Raw genomic sequence first — 17,780 nt, forward strand, 5'->3', positions numbered from 1 at the left:
AAACTCATTCTGGTGAAAAATTTCCATTTTACGTATTGAGGATAACAAAGACGTAACATCGGCTCGGCGGTGACTTGTATAATTCTCACGGGGACATTGAGATGGATGAAGAACAGTCGTACTCCTTTTCCCGCTACTTTCTTCCTGACCTGCATTAATGACCTGTAAAGTCTCCACCCGCCCCATCCCCAAATAAAAAAGGTAAACACGCCACTGACAACATTAATTCTATATTATAAATTTAACAGCCCATTGCTTCATTGTCAGCGATTCGCCTAGAAATAGTTTATGGCATCCTCAGAACAACAAAGATCGGTGGAAAAGATGTTTCGGATAAAGCTTTAGAGTCTAGCAACGTCTTCTGCTTGAGAATGTATGAGCAGACATAAAATTAAAATGTCAGACCTTTTGGTCCACGTTGCTTATATAATAAACTGGGTTTTGGACAAATGTGCTGAAGGGAAAAAAAAGCAAGCCATGTGGAAAAGAGGTATTTTTCTACGTGTTTTCAGCACTAAAAGCAACATGCACGTGAAATGCTGTCCCCACATCCGTCACAGACATTTTTGGGTGGCACTGAGCTTGTTGCCCCCAGGGACAGAGACTCTGAGGCATCAAGGTTTGCGTAAGACTTCACGGCACTTGCTCACCGGGCTGCTCGCGTTCCCTCTCATTTGTTTCTAATAAAAATCTTGGAGACCAAAGTTTTTGCTTGACGTGACTTCGCTGGAATTTCAGAAGACCCCAGAAAGGCTACAGGCTGTGCTCTGACCGTCCTCTAATGGACTGCAGACACGGTTCCGTGAGGGCTTTTAAACAGTGCCAGGGAGACGCATGAGCAAGAGAGATCCCACGGCGAGGGTTACAAACGCTAGCTCATTAGATATTCAGGTGAAGGAGACCACGCACAGTCTGACTCGAACCGTCCTCTCAGTCCATTAACTCCTGCCTTAATCCAAATCAGTTGGGCTACAGGGTACTTGGTTTTAATTTCTGAGGATATCATTCTGGGCCAGTGAGAACTCGCTGCTACTAACTGCTTTGTTCACAGTACGAAATTCCGAGTATTTGATTCCATCTAATCACTTACAAACTCAGTCTCTCTCCTAGAAATTTCTCTCCTACTTCTATTCACCTAAGCCACGATTGAGAATGGCGTTGTTTCTGTATCCCAGACAGCACCCGACATGCTGGATACTGATTCGTTGTTCATTTCTTACCTTTCACTGTGTATCATCCAAAGCACCGTCAATATTTACTAAACAATCTCTCTCTTAGGCTTGAAATCAGTGTGTTTGTAAGAATGAAACTGGAAAGCATCTTTGGTCCTTCCTACCCCCTTCCTCTCTGCAGCCCGGAGCCAGTCTCCTCCTGCACCTTCCTGCGTGGCTGCCTTGGATTAATTAACTTTACACTGAGTGAGGTTCCTCAGGAATCTCAATTCCACACAGCCTCAATTTCTAGGCTGTAGATCACTTCCTTATTTTTAACCATCTCTAAATTGACTTATAGCATGGAACTCAAAGGTATAAAATGGACAACAATAAAGTGTGAGGCCATATTCTGTAGACACAGGAATGGTCTCATTCATCCTTAGGAACTTAGGAGTGTTCACAGGCGCGAACGTTCTTGAATATCTTCCAGTGAACTGATTAACCATTGTGCAACATCATAAATTGAAATCATAGGAGAAATGGCAGCTAAGAGTATATACTAATGTTGCAGAGGACCCAAGTCTCATTCCCAGCACCCATGTGGGTGTATCCATGACTGTGCATGTGTGAATGTGTGTGTGTGTGTGTGTGTGTGTGTGTGTGTGTGTTTACAACCATCTGTAACTCCAGATTCAGGATATCTGATGACTCTAGCCTCTGTAGGCACCTGCACCCAGATGCACATAGCCATATCCTCCCTTTATAAATAAAAATAAATCTTAAAAATTAGAAATAAAGGGATATTTTTTAAAAAAGAACTGCTGTCCATTTCATCAGTGTGTCATCAGATCCAGACCAATTCTGCAGGTTGTGATGTATGAGGTTCCTGGGTCTCAGCTGACTGTGAGCCTGGTGGAAGGCACGTGTGAGTCAGGCCATTGTTCACAACTGTGCACTGGTATAGGTTGCACAGTGCACAAACATCCCATATATATTCCTCAGGATGGTCACAAACATTTGCAGATGGATAGAAATAAAATATCCTATCAAGGGGCCATCTTTTTCTAAATTCACAAAAATCCCACCATAACAATGCAAAGCGGGTCTGTGTGAGGAAAGCCGAGAACGAGATGGTTTCGCTTAGTCTAGAAAAGGCGTCCTGAGGAAGAGCGCTACCCAAGACAAGGATTGGGAGGCCAAAAGTTTGTTTAAACTCGCAATATGTAATTTCTTTCTTTCTCTTCTTCTCCTTCTTTCTTTCCTTTCCCTTCCTTCCTTTCTTCCTTCCTTCCTTCCTTTCCTTCCTTCTCTTCATTCCTTCCTTCTCCTTCCTTCCTTCCTTTCCTTCCTTCTCTTCATTCCTTCCTTCTCCTTCTTTCCTTCCTTTCCTTCCTTCCTTCTCTTCATTCCTTCCTTCCTTCCTTCTCTTCATTCCTTCCTTTCTTCCTTCCTTTCCTTCCTTCCTTCCTTCTCTTCATTCCTTTCTTCTCCTTCCTTCCTTCCTTCCTTCCTTCCCCTTCCTTCCTTCTCTTCATTCCTTCCTTCTCCTTCCTTCCTTCTCTTCCTTCCTTCCTTCCTTCCTTCTTTACTTCCCCTTCCTTCCTTTCCTTTCCTTCCTTCTCTTCATTCCTTCCTTCCTTCCTTCCTTCCTTCCTTCTTCCCTCCCTCCCTCCCTCCTTCCTAAGTGGAAGGATTGATTGAATTCTGGAGGACTGAACTCACGCCCCGACTGATGTCCTATTAACAAAGTTCTGGTTCAACAATAGATTTAAAAACCACCCAATCAAGGCCGAGTAGGAGCCGAGAAGAAACCTGCCCTCCAGCCTTCACGTTGCCGTTCAGCCAACAGAGCCGCTATGAAGAGAGGGCGGGAGGAAATGAGCCACACACTGAGAACGATGCCTTTCTCACCACAGAGAAAGCTGCCCCATACTCCCTTCCACACTTCCTCTCACCATGATTTTTTGCCTTGCTTTTTAAAAAAATCTTTCAAAAAATTAAAAAAAAAATTATTCCTTGAGAATTTCTTACAATATACTTGGACCGTATTCATTTCCCATCTCCCTTACCTTACAACTTTGCATCCTCCATTTTAAGAACAGTCCATCGGCTTCCATCTGTGCCCATATTCTACTGGGTGTGGGGCCATTCACTGAGACATCATGGAGTCAGCAGAGGCCAGCCACAGGCTTAAAGGCCACGGACTCTCTCCCACGGATGCCATCAACGGTCAGCAGCGCTTCCATTAGCAGTGGGAGCTACAAGCCTCCCTCCCTGCCACACAACATTGATACACACTGCTTCACCTGTGCAGGTGCTGTGAGCTCATGACTGGAACAGCCCTATCACGTCTGGAAGACACCATTCGGCCCTGGTTATCTCTGGTTCTCTTTAACCTTTGGATCTTCAAATCTTTTTGCTCCCCTTCCAAGATGGCCCCCGAGCCTCGGGGAGGAACACCTCTCGTCTAATCAGAGAGGGTCTTGGTATGTAGCAATGGCCGGTCTGGTTCTTACCACCTAGTCCAGCCTGGCCTTTAGTTAGTGGCAGACCTCCTGCCTCAGCCTCCTGGGCGCCGTGCACCACCAAGCAGGCCCTGTGTCTGTTTTATACAAGCAGCTTTGTCTTGGTTTGATATCTAGACATTCTGGGATTTTACAACGTGTTCATAGGGAAAGTGGGGAGGAGCAATTGCCGCTTCATGGGCGAACCGTTGGGCTGAGACGATTCTACTTTCTGCTCCCTGCAAATTAGCCACTACGTGGATAAGAACATCGAGGAGCATCCCCCCAAACTGGCTCATCTATATTCGAGCAAGGAGCCAACTCCGCTTTTGGAGGACACTGTATTTTGTTCCTGTGCAGGGACGCTGCTCACCCTAAGTACAGTGACAGCAGCCGGTGCTGCGGGAGGCAGTGCTCTGCGATGTTTGCTGTCACTCAGGTCTTCATGAGCCCCTCTGGGACAGCAACTACTTTTCTTGCCATCCGACAGGCTACCGAGCTGGCTGGCGGCATGTCCCCAGTGTGTGCTCACGGCCCTCCTACTGGCTGCTTTACTGGAGCACTAGCCAGCCTTGGCTCTGGTGAAATTAGAAGCCCATGAGCTTCCTAAGAGAAGCACACACACGCACACAAGACACAGACATCTAGAATTAATTACACTGCAGCGCAGCGCTGTGGGTCAGAGTAAGCATTAGGAACGTGAAGGCTGTCCCCACTGATACACAGCTTAGCATGGGGGGGGGAGGTTGGGGGTTGGGAGGTAGGGTTGAAGGGGGTTGGGGTGGGGTGGCAGGATTTAGGCTGTCTTTAGAAGGCCTGGGGTACTTGTGAGCATCATCGAAAGGGGTTTCTATTGTTTTTAAAGATGCTCCACAAAAAGGTGCTGGGCTTGTGGGTTCTGGACACTTATTTACTGACCTACCGCTGAGGACATACAATGGCTTAAACCCCATACAACTTTTTATCTCCCAAACTTCAGATACCTGTGTGATTATGAAATTCTCCATAAGACTTTCTATTACGTTTATTTCTTTGTATATGTATGACAGTCAGAGGACAGCCTGCAGGGGTGAGTTCTCTCTTTCCAGAGACCACAACGTATACACACACACACAAACACACACACATAGACACACACAACTCACACACACACAAGCACACAAACACACACACAAACTAACACACACATAGACACACACAACTCACACACAAACACACACAAGCACACGAACACACACACACAAACACACATAGACCCACACAACTCACACACAAACACACACAAGCACCCAAACACACACACACACACACACAAACACACACACAAACACATACAAACCACACACACAAACACACACAAACTACCATACATACACACAAACAAACACACACAAGCACCCAAACACACACACACAAACACACACACACACAAACACATACAAACCACACACACAAACACACACAAACTACCATACATACACACAAACACACACACACAAACACACACACATACACACACAAGCACACACACTACCACACACACACACGATAGCAAAATCCAGGAGAAAAATAGTAAAGTAAATTATAAATATAAAGTATATACTGTACTAGATAATATAATAATATAAAGTAAAATTATAGCATATGCTATCTTTTTATTTTCAAATTCAAAAGGGAAGTTTCATTTCTTTCTGAAAGTTCCCAAGAAGAAAAGGTGAGGAAACTTCAGCCAAGTCCGGAAACCTCTTCCTGGCTGTCTGCTGACACAGCTCTTTGTTTTGACAACTGTTTCTCTTCCACACCTGAAGCCTCTAGCATTGTGGGCTGTTGCTCAGGGGACATCTTGCTTTGATTCCAGCCCCCCACTCACCCACACACTTCAGGTGCAGCTGGAGAGGTACGGAACCGCGTTTACGAGCATATGTTGCTGTGTGTAAACATCGTAGGGAAGACGTGGTTTGCTTCTGAGGCTATAAACTCACTTCTTTGGATAGGCTTAAGTGGTCAGAAAGGAGGTAGCTGGGACTGATCTCCGGGACAAGCGATGGGACTAAGAGTAGACAATAGCATAGGCTGCATCATTTGAAAAAGTCATCACCCAGGCAGAGGGATGGAGGTAGAGAGGGGCCTGGGGCGGGGGCGGGGGGAGTTCCTGGTTATTACTGAGAGCTTTGAGCCAGCACAGGGCCATTGTCAGGTTCACAGCTTCCTTGACTGTCTTCGAGGTTCCCCTGCTCATGAATGGCAACTGGGGGATTCCCATCTTAGCCGCTCTCTACTACAATTTCCCAGGAGCTAGGAGAATTATAAGCAGAGTCAATACAGTGAGGTGCTCACGGTCTCATCCAGGCCCCGTGCTGACAGGCCAGTGACAAGTCTCAAGTCTCGGTTATCCACAGATGTATTACAGTCAATGAAACAGAAGACACACCCGGTTTGTTTTATTGGGATGGTAGAAATGGTAAACGGTTGTATGAATCCTGCCTTTTCAGTATAGTATCAGCATGTGGGAGTTTTTTATATGGACATGTGTGTATGGGGTTTGCATGCGTGGAGAGTGTGTGGTGCTGTGTGTGTGGGGGCCTGAGGACAATGCAGTGTCTTCCTCTACCCTGTCCACCTCATTTTCTGGTGACAAGTCCCTCAGTAGACCCGGAGTTCACACCCCAGCAGACTGTCTGTCCAGTGAATCCTTGGGATCTGCTTGTCCCTGTCCCTCCGTGCTCAGCTCACGGGCCAGCCCTATTCTACCTTGCTTCTGCAAGGGTGCTGGGGACACAAACTCAGGTTCTCATGCCCGTGACGTAGATGTACACTTGTCCCCACAGAACCATCTCCTCGGGCCTCAACACCATGTAGAAAGAGAAATAAGTATTCTTTATCTTTCCATACTCACTATACTGCAACCTTACTACACTATAGTTTTATTTACTATATATTTACTATACTGTGATTTAATATAATATCTTAATTGTTTAAAAAGTTTTAAGGAAAGGAGTGGCTTCCGAAATAAGACAGACTTCTGCCTGTGAACATGTTATTTCGGTTTAAGGGACGCTTTCCTGTGAGTGTCACATCACGCTGTGAAGAAATACAAAACTTGGGCTTGATCTAGTCATTCACGACGACTACCAAGTTGTTTTTATTCTAAACTCACAGAAATGTAGAAATATTCCATTCCCATAGCAGCAGATGAAGAATAAAACTCAAAAGATGTTTTACAAGTTTTTAACAAGGCTTACAAAATTTATCCTTCTTGTTCGCGGTAATTTTTTTTTTCTCTTACTCATCTCTAAATGTGCTTAGCCATGTGAACTATGAAAGGGGACAACTGTGACATCACTGTAAAACTGCGCATCCCCATGGGAATTCAGAATAACTCACATTTAATTTTTAACCAAAGATGGGCTAAATATGGCTTCAGGATCAGACAGCAGTGATCTGACTACACGTATTGTCAGCTTAACATAAAAACAGAACAAAACTGCACTATGAATGTTTTTACATGATCCATTAGTGATGAAGAGCACAGTATAAAGTCAGGCAGTGTCGGCACACGCCTTCAATCCCAGCACAGGCAGAAGGAGGTGGATCTCTCTGAGTTCAAGACCAGCCTGCTCTGAAAATAAGTTCCAGGACAGCCAGGGCCACACTTGGAACAAAACAAAACAAAACCAGTATAACATGTAACATGACAAAAACTGAACACACTAAGCCTTACACGCTGACTATCGCCTTTGAACGTGGATGGAAAAACTATAAAATACCTGTTTCTATGTGGTCGGTGTGGGAGAAGAACAGAGATTGGAACCGACATCCTACATCCCATGCTCAGGAAGAAGAAAGACGTCTTCTGTCATTTTTTTTATCCCTTCTTCTAACTCTCGAACATTTAATTTGCCAACACAGGGACGAGTGACCCACCTGTAACCGACGTGCAGCCCAGCGGTGCTATCAGAGTGATGGGCGCGACCCCATAGGCTGCGAAATTGCCTGTCTCTCCTACGGCCATCAGCAGGACTCCGCTCAGCCACAGCGCACTCTTAAAGTACGGCTTCGGGTGCTCTTTCTGGGCCAGATTAAGATGAGAATATTTCTAGAAGCGAATCAAACATAAATAGAAAACATATTAATCCAAATTAAGACTTGCTGTCAAGTTTTTATTTGTTTTTGAGGCAGATTCTCACCATGTAGCCCTGGTTGGTCTGGTATTCGTTATGTAGACCAGGCTGGCCTCAAACTTTCAGAGATTCCTCTGTCTCTGCCCCAGTGCTAGAATTAAAGGCATGCACAGCCAAGCCCCAGGTGCTTTGAAGGTTTAGAGCTCACAAATTTACATCAGAGCTCTCTAATTTATTTGCAGACTATTATGGTTTTGTCTTTGTCCCAAGTATATTAATAGCAGAAGCAATTCTCATTTCTACAGCATCCTACGGTCTGGAGGGTCTTTTACATAAGAAAACCTTTCCCCCCTTTACAACTCTAAAATATGTATCATCGTTAATATCTAAACGTGAGTGTCTCGTGGAGGTGAGAGGTGTTTTAGAGCACCCAAGCAGCTCTTTTACAATTTAAAATAGTTTCAGATTCCAAAAGAACATTAACAAAACAAAGGCACTAAAGTGTTAAAGAACATGTTTTTAGAAGGGATTGGGATGAATGCGGTGAAGGGTCTACCACTACTGGGAACCAGCATGCTGCTGGGAACTGTGGCAGGCAAACTCACTGATATCTGGGTCAAATATCTCTTTGTATCGAAAACATCAGGACCACGTGGTATAGTTCAGTGGTAGGGTACCTCATGAGCCTCCGCACGGCGGCTTTGGGTTTTATTCCCAGCACTGCAAACCAAACCAAGTCCGTGGATTTCTAAAGGACTCATTAAATGCATTTCCCCTAGGTTTTCTGATAAGACTGGTTTTCTGATAAGAGGTCTAGAAGAATACGTGGAACATTAGAAATCTCGATGTCTTATGGCTGGGGCTGGAGTTCAGTGGTGGAGCACTTGCCCAGTGTGCACAAGGCCCTAACTTTAATCCTTAGTATCAGAAAACAGCAGCAGCCACAAACTGAACAAGGGTCGCCTTTCCACGTGTGGGGCAACGTTTGTGGGTCAGAAAGCAAATATTTTAGTGTATTAAAATTCGTATAAGATATGAATAAAACAAAAGCACACGCAGAGCACACTAGAAGAAGACATTTTGATTCATAAGGAATTACTTTGACATTCAGACCTGTTTTAATTCAGCAGCCTTAGGAACTGTACTGGTTTGATTCTGTTTCAAACCGACTCATTAAATGACTTACAGTTTGGACTGGATTCATGGTTTGGTTTGAAGTTCGTATTTATACAGGTTTTACTTTACCATCAGCAGTAGCAATCCCAGTTTCAGTTAAGTTCCGACCATATATCCTACCTTCTTCAAGACCTGTATTCTACAGTTAGATTGCAATATATATATATATAAAATCTGTTTTTTTTTAATGGGTAAAATTTTGGCAGAAGGGAACGTGCTGTAATCCGTGAGTTTTGCTCACCTGGATATTTAGGGAAATGCTGATAACCAGGTTTCCTACGATGGCCAGCAGAACTCCAAAAAGGTGAATCTGTAAAAGAAAATATTTTCTTTAAATGGCGTTGTAAGATGATCGGTGGCAGGGTGGGGGTAGTGCTGATGTATTAATTGATTTATTCATCTGCTCAGCTTTGGTTCACCTACATTTGCCAAACTTATTGTTTGGGAATAATAGTTGATTAAAGTGAGAAAGCAATCAGGTTCTGGCTTTTAGAAATAACTGGGTCAAGGCCAGTGAGATGACTCCATGGGTAAGAGCCTATGATGTATGTCTTAACACTTTGGATTTGATCCAGAGAACCCGCAGGGAAAAGAGGAACCCAATTCCTGAAACGTGTCCTCTGACCTCCACACATATAAGTATGCATGTGTGTCTGCATGTATGTGTGCATGCATGTATATATGTATGTATGTATGCACACACACAAACTATACACATATGAATAATGAATAAAGTAAAAAATGCTTACTAGGTCATAGCCAGGTATGGTGGTTTGTGCCTGCAATTGGACCAGGAAGGAAGCAGAAGTGGATAATCAGGCGAGAGGCCCCAGGCCAGCCTGAGCTGCATCTTGAGGCCTTATCTTGGAAAGGAAGTAGCTAAGCCTGACACTAGACTTTCTAGGCATCTGTCTGTCCCACCACTAAGCACCCACCCAGCTCTGACAATTCTGTCTTGTTCATTTCCTTCCCTCTCTGGACTCAGAAGGACTGTGGTGAGAGAGAGATAACAGGACTCCAAGTCAAGGGGAATCTCGTGTCTTGACAAGGTGTTTCCCTTTCCTGGCTTTGAGGGGAGAGATTTTCAGGAATGCTTCTCTCACTCTACAGTGCTGCACCAGACCACACTTCCCTCCACTCCTCTGGTCACTGCCTATGGTGTTGGCTACCCCGGGCGGTGGAACGTGTGTTCACAGCACCGGCTTCACTACGGGGTGTTGGTCTCCATCAGCCTCTCCTCTTGCCTGTCTAGAGAAATTCAGAGTCTTACCTTAGATGGTAAATGCATATTTCTTATTAAATACCATCATGTGTGCCATTAGGCTCTACAAGGTGAAGGCAAATTCTCTGAGGTAGGAGGACCAAGTCTTACGGTTCCACTGAGTAATATACTCCTCAAAATCAGGGGATTAGTAGATGCTTAAAAAGTACGTAACAGTTTAAATGAGAATCATAAAGTTTAAAAAGGAGTTCTTCACACTGTTCAAATATTTACCACAGGTAAGTTATGAATTATTCGATAGCTATAAATGATTCAATTGTGGGCTGCTGAGAAGGCTCCAGGGGCAAAGCACTTGCCGTGCAAATGTGAAGGGCTTGTGTTCTGACCCAGCAGCCATGGAAACGGGTGGTCCTGTCTGTAACCTCAACACTGGGGAGCAGAGACGGGTAGATCCCGGAACTCACTGGTCAGCCAGCCTAGCCAGCCAAGTCAGGTAACCCCAGGTGTAGGGAGAGACCTTCTGTCAAAAATAAAATAAATTAAAAAGATGGAGGGTCAGGAGATGGCTTGGTGGATACAAGTGTGAGCTATTCATGCTTGACCCGAGTTCAGTTCCTGGAGTCACATAAAATAACGCGATGCAGGGTCTTGTATCTGTAATCCCAGTACTCCTAGCCTGAGAGGAGTGGAGACAGGAGAATTGACCAGAAGCTTGTGGGTCAGCCAGTGTAGAGTAAACCGCAAGGTAGTAACAACGAGACAGACCTTGTTTCAACAAGGAAGAGGGCAAACTTGTTTTTTGTCTTCCACACATGCACAGTGGACACATGGACTCCTGAACACACACACAAACACACACATACAAACACACAAACACACACACAAACACACACAAATACACACACAAAAACATACATACAAACACACACAAACACACACACAAATACACACACAACTACACACACACAAAAACACACATACAAACACACACAAATACACACAAACACACACAAACACACACACATAAACTAACACACAAACACACACACAAACACACACACACACACAAACACACACACAGACACATACACACACAAACAAACATATACACACACACAAACACACAGAAACACACATGCACACACACACACATACACACACTGAAGTAACTCCCAGCCAGTTTCAAATTCCAAAGAGGTACTTGGATTTCAAGTGAGCACCATAGATATAAGACGTCCTTTTTGGATTCAAAGTGTCTTTGAAGTCTTAGGGTTCTATTGCTCAAGCCAAAGTGAAATTCTGTATTTAAAAAAAAACGAGGCAGAAAAGCTGAAAACTCATATCACAGTTGACACATAATATGGTCTTTAACGAGTTAAGACTTTGTTCCCAATAGTGGCACTTGACAATCAGGTTGCTTACTCCTCATGGGGAAAATGCCTGTGTCACAATGCAGTGTACTGTTTCCCCGCCTTTAAAACTCATAATCCAATGCATTTGGCAATAATTAGGAAAGCAAAGACTCAAAAGAAAGTTGGCATTGAATGTATAATTATGAAAATCTTCCATAGCCATAAAAGAAAATTGCTGAAGAGAAATAATTGGTTCTAAAATCATTTAAACCATTTAATGAGCCATTCAAAAACCATTCAGGGTGGGGGTTTTTAAAGTGATGACCAGATACAGCAAGGGAGTTCTGGATATGACACCGAAATCTCATACGATAAAATACAAAATACACAGGTTGGACCCCAGCAAGATAGAAACATATTTTGTGTGTGGTGCTGATGACATTCCTGTGTTCTTTCGTCTATTAGTCAAGCACTCCATTAGAGCTAAATGCCCAGCCCCCAGACGAAACCTTCAGACTATCAACAAATTGACAAGGCAAACAACAGAACGGGAGGACATATTATAAATCTGAGTGTTTGATAGCCAGGGCCCTGCTCTAAAAACTCCTGTGATTCAACCTTAAGACAGTAAGTGGACGAGCCATGAGCAGCTCTTTCCAAAGAGGACTACAAATCAAAACCAGAAGGTATACCACCGCACAGCTGGTTAGACGGCTACAAATAGAAACAAGAAAACAGCAAGTGTTAGCAAGGATGAGGTAGGCGAGAACCCACAAGTTGCTGGTAGGAGATCAAAATGATACAATTTCTTAGGAGCACACTTTGACTGCCTTTCAGAAACATGGAACTTTCGTTTCTGAAACACAGAGATATGCTTACTCAGGAAGCTCCTAGAAGTGTGCATGGCAGCATTACTGGTAAAGGTCAAAAGTGGAAAGGACCCAAATTTTGCTGACTGATAAGTAAGTGTGGTGTGGGATGCCACACGGCCATAAAGCCTCCACCGAGACATGCTGCGGGAGGAAGAATTTTGAAAAGTGTTTGCTACGCGCAAGGATTGGGTTTGAAAGATCAGGTTACCTGACTTCGCTCAGATTTATGTTGGCGTGAGGGAAATGAGGAAGCTTAGGAACGACAACAAAATGGTACAGACTTATCCTTAGATAATAGAATGTCCTCAAGGTAACTACAGTATGATGACTTTACAACTTGGCAAATATGCTTAAAATCAATAGACTGTCCATTTTATATGACTAAATTATATGGCATGTGAAATAAATTTCAATAAAACATGTGATATTTGTGATATAACTTATGTGTATAAATTACGTATTTTTACCCAAAGAAATAAAATGTTGCAGATGTTTCTACCTTTCCTCCCTCCAAAACGTTGAAGACTTTTATTATGTGGAGGCCAGAAAACAACCTGTGGGGTGTGTTCCCCCTCCCATGGAGTGGGATGTAGCCCGAGCTCAGGCCACCAGCCCTGGTGGCAGGATCCACCCACTGAACCACCCAGCCTGGAGACCTTTCTTTCTGAAGGTGAAATTAATGTACTTCTTCTTTTTCTTTCTTTCTTTCTTTTTTTTTTTTGAGGCACAAACAGTCTTTATTGGGTTCACACCAGTAGTCCATTGGTCTTGAGGACCTCTGTGAACTTGCAGACTTTCTTCTCCACATTCTTTTCTGCCTGTTTCCGTAGCCTCAAGAGCTGCTTCTTCTTCAGATAGTGGATCTTGGCCTTTTCCTTCCGTTTCTCCCCCAGAGTGGCGGTCACCTGACCTCATGAGCCAGAAGACTCAGGTAGGTTTCAGCCGCACAACCTTGAGGGCAGCAGGGACCACCATCCACTTGTTCTTGTTATAGGGTGGAGGAATCCTGTCCAACACCTTGAGGCGTTCCAGGGCAGCCTGACCTCTCTTGGTCTGTAGGAAGCATGTCACGCACAGTGCACCAAAGCATGCAGCTCGGAGCTCTGAAGTGTAGGGGCCTTGAGAGGGGTTGGTGTTCATCCGCTTTCGGAGAAAGGCTAGATACTTTAACTTGTTTCTGTAGAAATTTCCAGAAATGTTGATGCCCTCACAGTGTACAACCATCACCTTCGGGCCCAGCAGTACCTGCGTGGCCACAGTGGACGCCAGGCGGTCCAGAAGATGACCTCAGCCATCCAGTATTAGAACCTGCCCCTCCGCCATCTTAGGCAGCCACCTGGGAAAAGTAATGTACTTCATTCATTCCTAGACTCAAGTCTTACCTCTTTATCAGTTTTACTTTTCCATCTTCATTTGGACTTCTGCAAGCTTTTCCTCTTCCTTCTCACGGCTGTACACATCCCGCCCATTTTTAGCTTTCTACCTAGCTTTCCATCCATTGTCAGCATTCTAGTCTAACCTTTTCTGCTTAAGAGCTTTATCCTGAGCCTTATTGTTTTTATTTGAGAGAATTTATTCTCTAATTCTTTAGTAAAGCACAAGTCTTGAAGAATTTAAAAAATTAAAATAGTAATATCTCTATGGAAATAGGAGTTTTCTTTATATCAGAATCATTTATAGTAGACTAATTAAAAAAATTTTACATAGTACTTTTAGTGACTGTTTGGGGGCCTTACATCATGAACCCTGATCACACACACTTTCAATTCCTCCCAGATCCATTCTTTATCCATGTGACCTCCCTCTCAAAAAGAAGAAGGAGAAGGAGGAGGAGAAGGAGAAAAAGAAGGAGAAGGAGAAGAAGGAAGAGGAGGGGGAGAAGACAATGAGGGGGGGAGAAGGAGGAGACAAGCAGGAAAAGGAACAGAGGGAGGAGGAAGAGAGGAAGAAGAAAAACCAAAACGCAAACCCAACAACCCCCCCGCCCAAAGCCAGTGTCAATCTGTGTTGCTCTTATACTCACAAGCATATTCAAATTTCTCATGGGCAGCCCCTTAAAGAAACTGAATCCTTCCCCACTCACTACGGTGCTGAGCCTGATACTTTTAAGAAACATGTTTAAACTCCTCCACTGTTGATGGGGTTGTAAGCTGGTACATTCACTCTTGAAATCAGTCTGGTGGTTCCTCAGAAAATTGGACATATTACTACCTGAAGACCCAGTTATTCCACTTCTGGGCATATACCCCAGAGATGCTCCAACATATAACAAAGACACATGTACCACAATGTTCACAGCAGCTCTATTTATAATAGCCATAAGCTGGAAAGAACCCAGATGTCCTTCAGTAGATGAATGGATAAAAAAATTGTGGTACGTTTACACAATGGAGTACTACTCAGCCACCAGAAACAATGACTTTATGAAATTCTTAAGAAAATGGATGCATCTAGAAAATATCCTGTGTGAGATAACCCAGTCACACAAGAACAGACATAATATGCAGTCACTGATAATTGGATACTAACCTCTGAAATCTCTGAACACCCCAGAAACAACTCACAGACTATATGAAGTTCAAGAAAAACAAAGGCCAAAAATAAAAAAAAGAAAGAAAAACCATTATGCTTAATCTTTACACACTAAGAAAACTTTGACTATTTCCAGGTTACATCTTGTTTTACATGTACTTTATGCTCATTGTAACTAGTAAGATTTTAAGGCATACTATCAAACCTTTAAAAAAATCAAGTACTGAAAAAATGTATTCATATACTTTTATGTAAAATGCTTTTAAAATCTGTACATTTATCTTTGTTTTTTAAAATAAAGTTTTTCAATTTAAAACAAAACAAAACAAAACACAAAACTAGGAGGCTGGAGTTGGGCCACAGAAATAATAATACCAAGATCCTGCAAGCAGTTAGCTCTATGATGGTACAGAATTAACAACTGTGAATATACAAAGACCCACCTCCATGTTACACAGCCCAACACATGACCATTACTTCATGTTCAATACTTCTGGGTCACTCTTTAAAACAGAGAGAGTTTGTGTCTGCTTTGAAGCATTACAAATGGTAAAATCACCAAATCTAGTTAATTAACAGGAAAATACAGGACCGTCTATATTCTTTTAGTAATTTTTAGCAATATACTTATGACTAGCAATAGTCACCATGTTATAGAATAGATATCTTGAAATTATTCCTTTTTAATGTAACTGAACTTGTATATTGGCACTCTATCCCTCCCTCCCTCCCTCCCTCTCTCTCTCTCTCTCTCTCTCTCTCTCTCTCTCTCTCTCTCTCTCTCTCTCTCTCTCCAAGGTCTCATCTAGTGCTGGTTGGCCTTGAACTGCTGATGACCTTAATATCTGATTCTCCTTCCTAAGTGCCGATAGTACAGCCATGTCTCACCACAACCAGTTTATGTGATGCTGAGGATGGGATTCAAGGTTTCATGCATCCCAGACAAACACCCTGTCAACAAGTTTACATCCAGCCTTATTTCTACCCCCATTAGCACTTGTAATCAATTAACAGTTATCTCGACACAATTGTAGATTCATATAGTAAGTAGTTTGCAAAGAATTTCTCCACAGGTAAGACCACGTTAACATACAACTAGAATAAAGTATCCAGTATCAGTAGATTGGCCTTGTATCAGTTACATATGCACTTGGTTGTCTGTTCTGTAACGACCACAGTGAAAATATTCATTAGCTTCGTCACTGTCAGACCTTCCTTCTGTCAGAGGCACAGACATTTCTTCTGTCTATCCCTCACCACCAGAAACCAAAATCCTTTCTCCACTTTAATGTTATTTTACAAAGGTTGCTCCGGTGGAATTATGAAACATGTATACTTTCGAAACTGGCTCTTGTTTACTGAGTATAAAGTCAAGTTTTGCCCAAGGATGGCATATCAGGTCCACGCCCTCTAACCATGGCTTGTGTGAGTCACAGCTCAGCCTCGGTGAGTGACATTTGTATTGTTTCCAGTTTAGAGCTGGTAAAAATAAAGCTGCCATGAGCGTTCGCGTATAAATTCTTCATGAAATAAGTCTTAATTTCTCTGGGATAGATGCCCAAATATGTAATTGCTGGGCTGTGTGGTAAGTCCATTTTTAGCTCAGCCAGAAACTGCCAGACTGCTTTCCAGAGTGGCGTGTCTGAGTAATCCAGTCTGTCCACAGGGTCATATGTTCTGGATACACACACACCCCATCTCCCTCAATCCCATCATCCTCTGCAGCATGCTAACCCTTACCCTCAGTTTAATTGCAATAAGCCCTCCGCTACCTTATCCATGCTGTTCCTCCGGTAGCACATTGTCTAGTTCGGCCTGGCTTGGATATCATTCAGTTAGTCATTGCGATTACATTTTATATAAAATGCATTCTTAGACGTTTTAGGCTCATAAGAAAAATTGAGCGGAAACCACCAAGCTCTCCGATGCGCTCCCTACTCCGGTAACATCTATTTCCCTTTCTCATCTACGCCCTCCACAGACACAAATGCACATTTGTTACAGCTCATGAATCTCCATTAACAAGTCACCGTCACCAGAATTCATACTTCATGTTAAGGCTGACTCTTGTTTCTGTCACTGCTAACCTCCCACGGATCTCCGAACACGTTAGATCATGGTGCTGCCTTTAAAAGTCTCAGAGGACAGATTCCGCAGCCTGAACAAATTGGGCCTCCACCCCGCAGCTCTCTCTCTGAGACGTGAAGAAGCTAGTCCGTGTAAGTGAATTTTATGCTCATAATTTATGGCTCTAAACAGTTCTTGCTCCCCACCCCCTTGTCAGGTAGGCTACCCCAAACACAACTGCATGGCATAAAACATCCTGCCAGCTCCCTCCACCAATTTACACAAGTCAGACCTCCTCCAAATGGCTCTCCCCCCCTCCCCCGGTCTCTCCCACCCCCACCCTACGTTTGACAGCTGCCATTCTTACTTTAAGCTACTCCTCTAAGGAAGCCTCTCTTCATGTTTTAAAGGGGAGCCTCTCCCCTTCATAGGCCCATGATGCCCTTTCTGATATACAGTACTTTTCCCTTTTGTAATTTTCTTCTGCTTCAGGTTCTGATCGTAGTCTGAACGCTTCCTCGTGACAAAGCTTAGTTCCAGAACAATTACATCTCAGCTCCTTTCAGAACCAACAGCCTTTAAACAATACGTGCTTACCAGTACAGCCTCTGCTGGGGAGTTTCACTAGCTCCACATCTCTCTCTGTTTGCTGGGACCTGTCCGCCTGTCCTTCTGTCTTTTCTATGCCCCAATCCTTTCTCTTGAAACGAAAAGGTTTACTCAGTACGGCTGCATGTTTAAAGTATGTAATCTTCATTTTCATTTTTTGCAGAGCCGACC

The 17,780-nt window shown here is 43.5% G+C and overlaps 1 protein-coding gene and 1 pseudogene across 3 annotated transcripts in view; both read right to left on the reverse strand.

Annotated features, from left to right (window-relative positions):
* NIPAL2 (NIPA like domain containing 2) overlaps positions 1-17,780 on the reverse strand; it is an 84,483-nt gene that overhangs the window by 49,768 nt on the left and 16,935 nt on the right. For both annotated transcript variants that reach the window (XM_080909486.1, XM_080909485.1), the window contains exons 2-3: positions 9,197-9,265; positions 7,583-7,754 (exon numbers count right to left, since the gene is read on the reverse strand). In XM_080909486.1, the coding sequence (XP_080765612.1) occupies positions 7,583-7,754; positions 9,197-9,265 (241 nt within the window). The remainder of the gene's footprint in view (positions 1-7,582; positions 7,755-9,196; positions 9,266-17,780) is intronic.
* LOC308414281 (large ribosomal subunit protein uL13-like) lies at positions 13,148-13,724 on the reverse strand (annotated as a pseudogene). The gene has a single exon. The product of its transcript is annotated as a large ribosomal subunit protein uL13-like (transcript).

Source organism: Micromys minutus (assembly GCF_963924665.1).
Source record: "Micromys minutus genome assembly, chromosome: 33".
Classification (NCBI taxonomy): domain Eukaryota; kingdom Metazoa; phylum Chordata; class Mammalia; order Rodentia; family Muridae; genus Micromys; species Micromys minutus.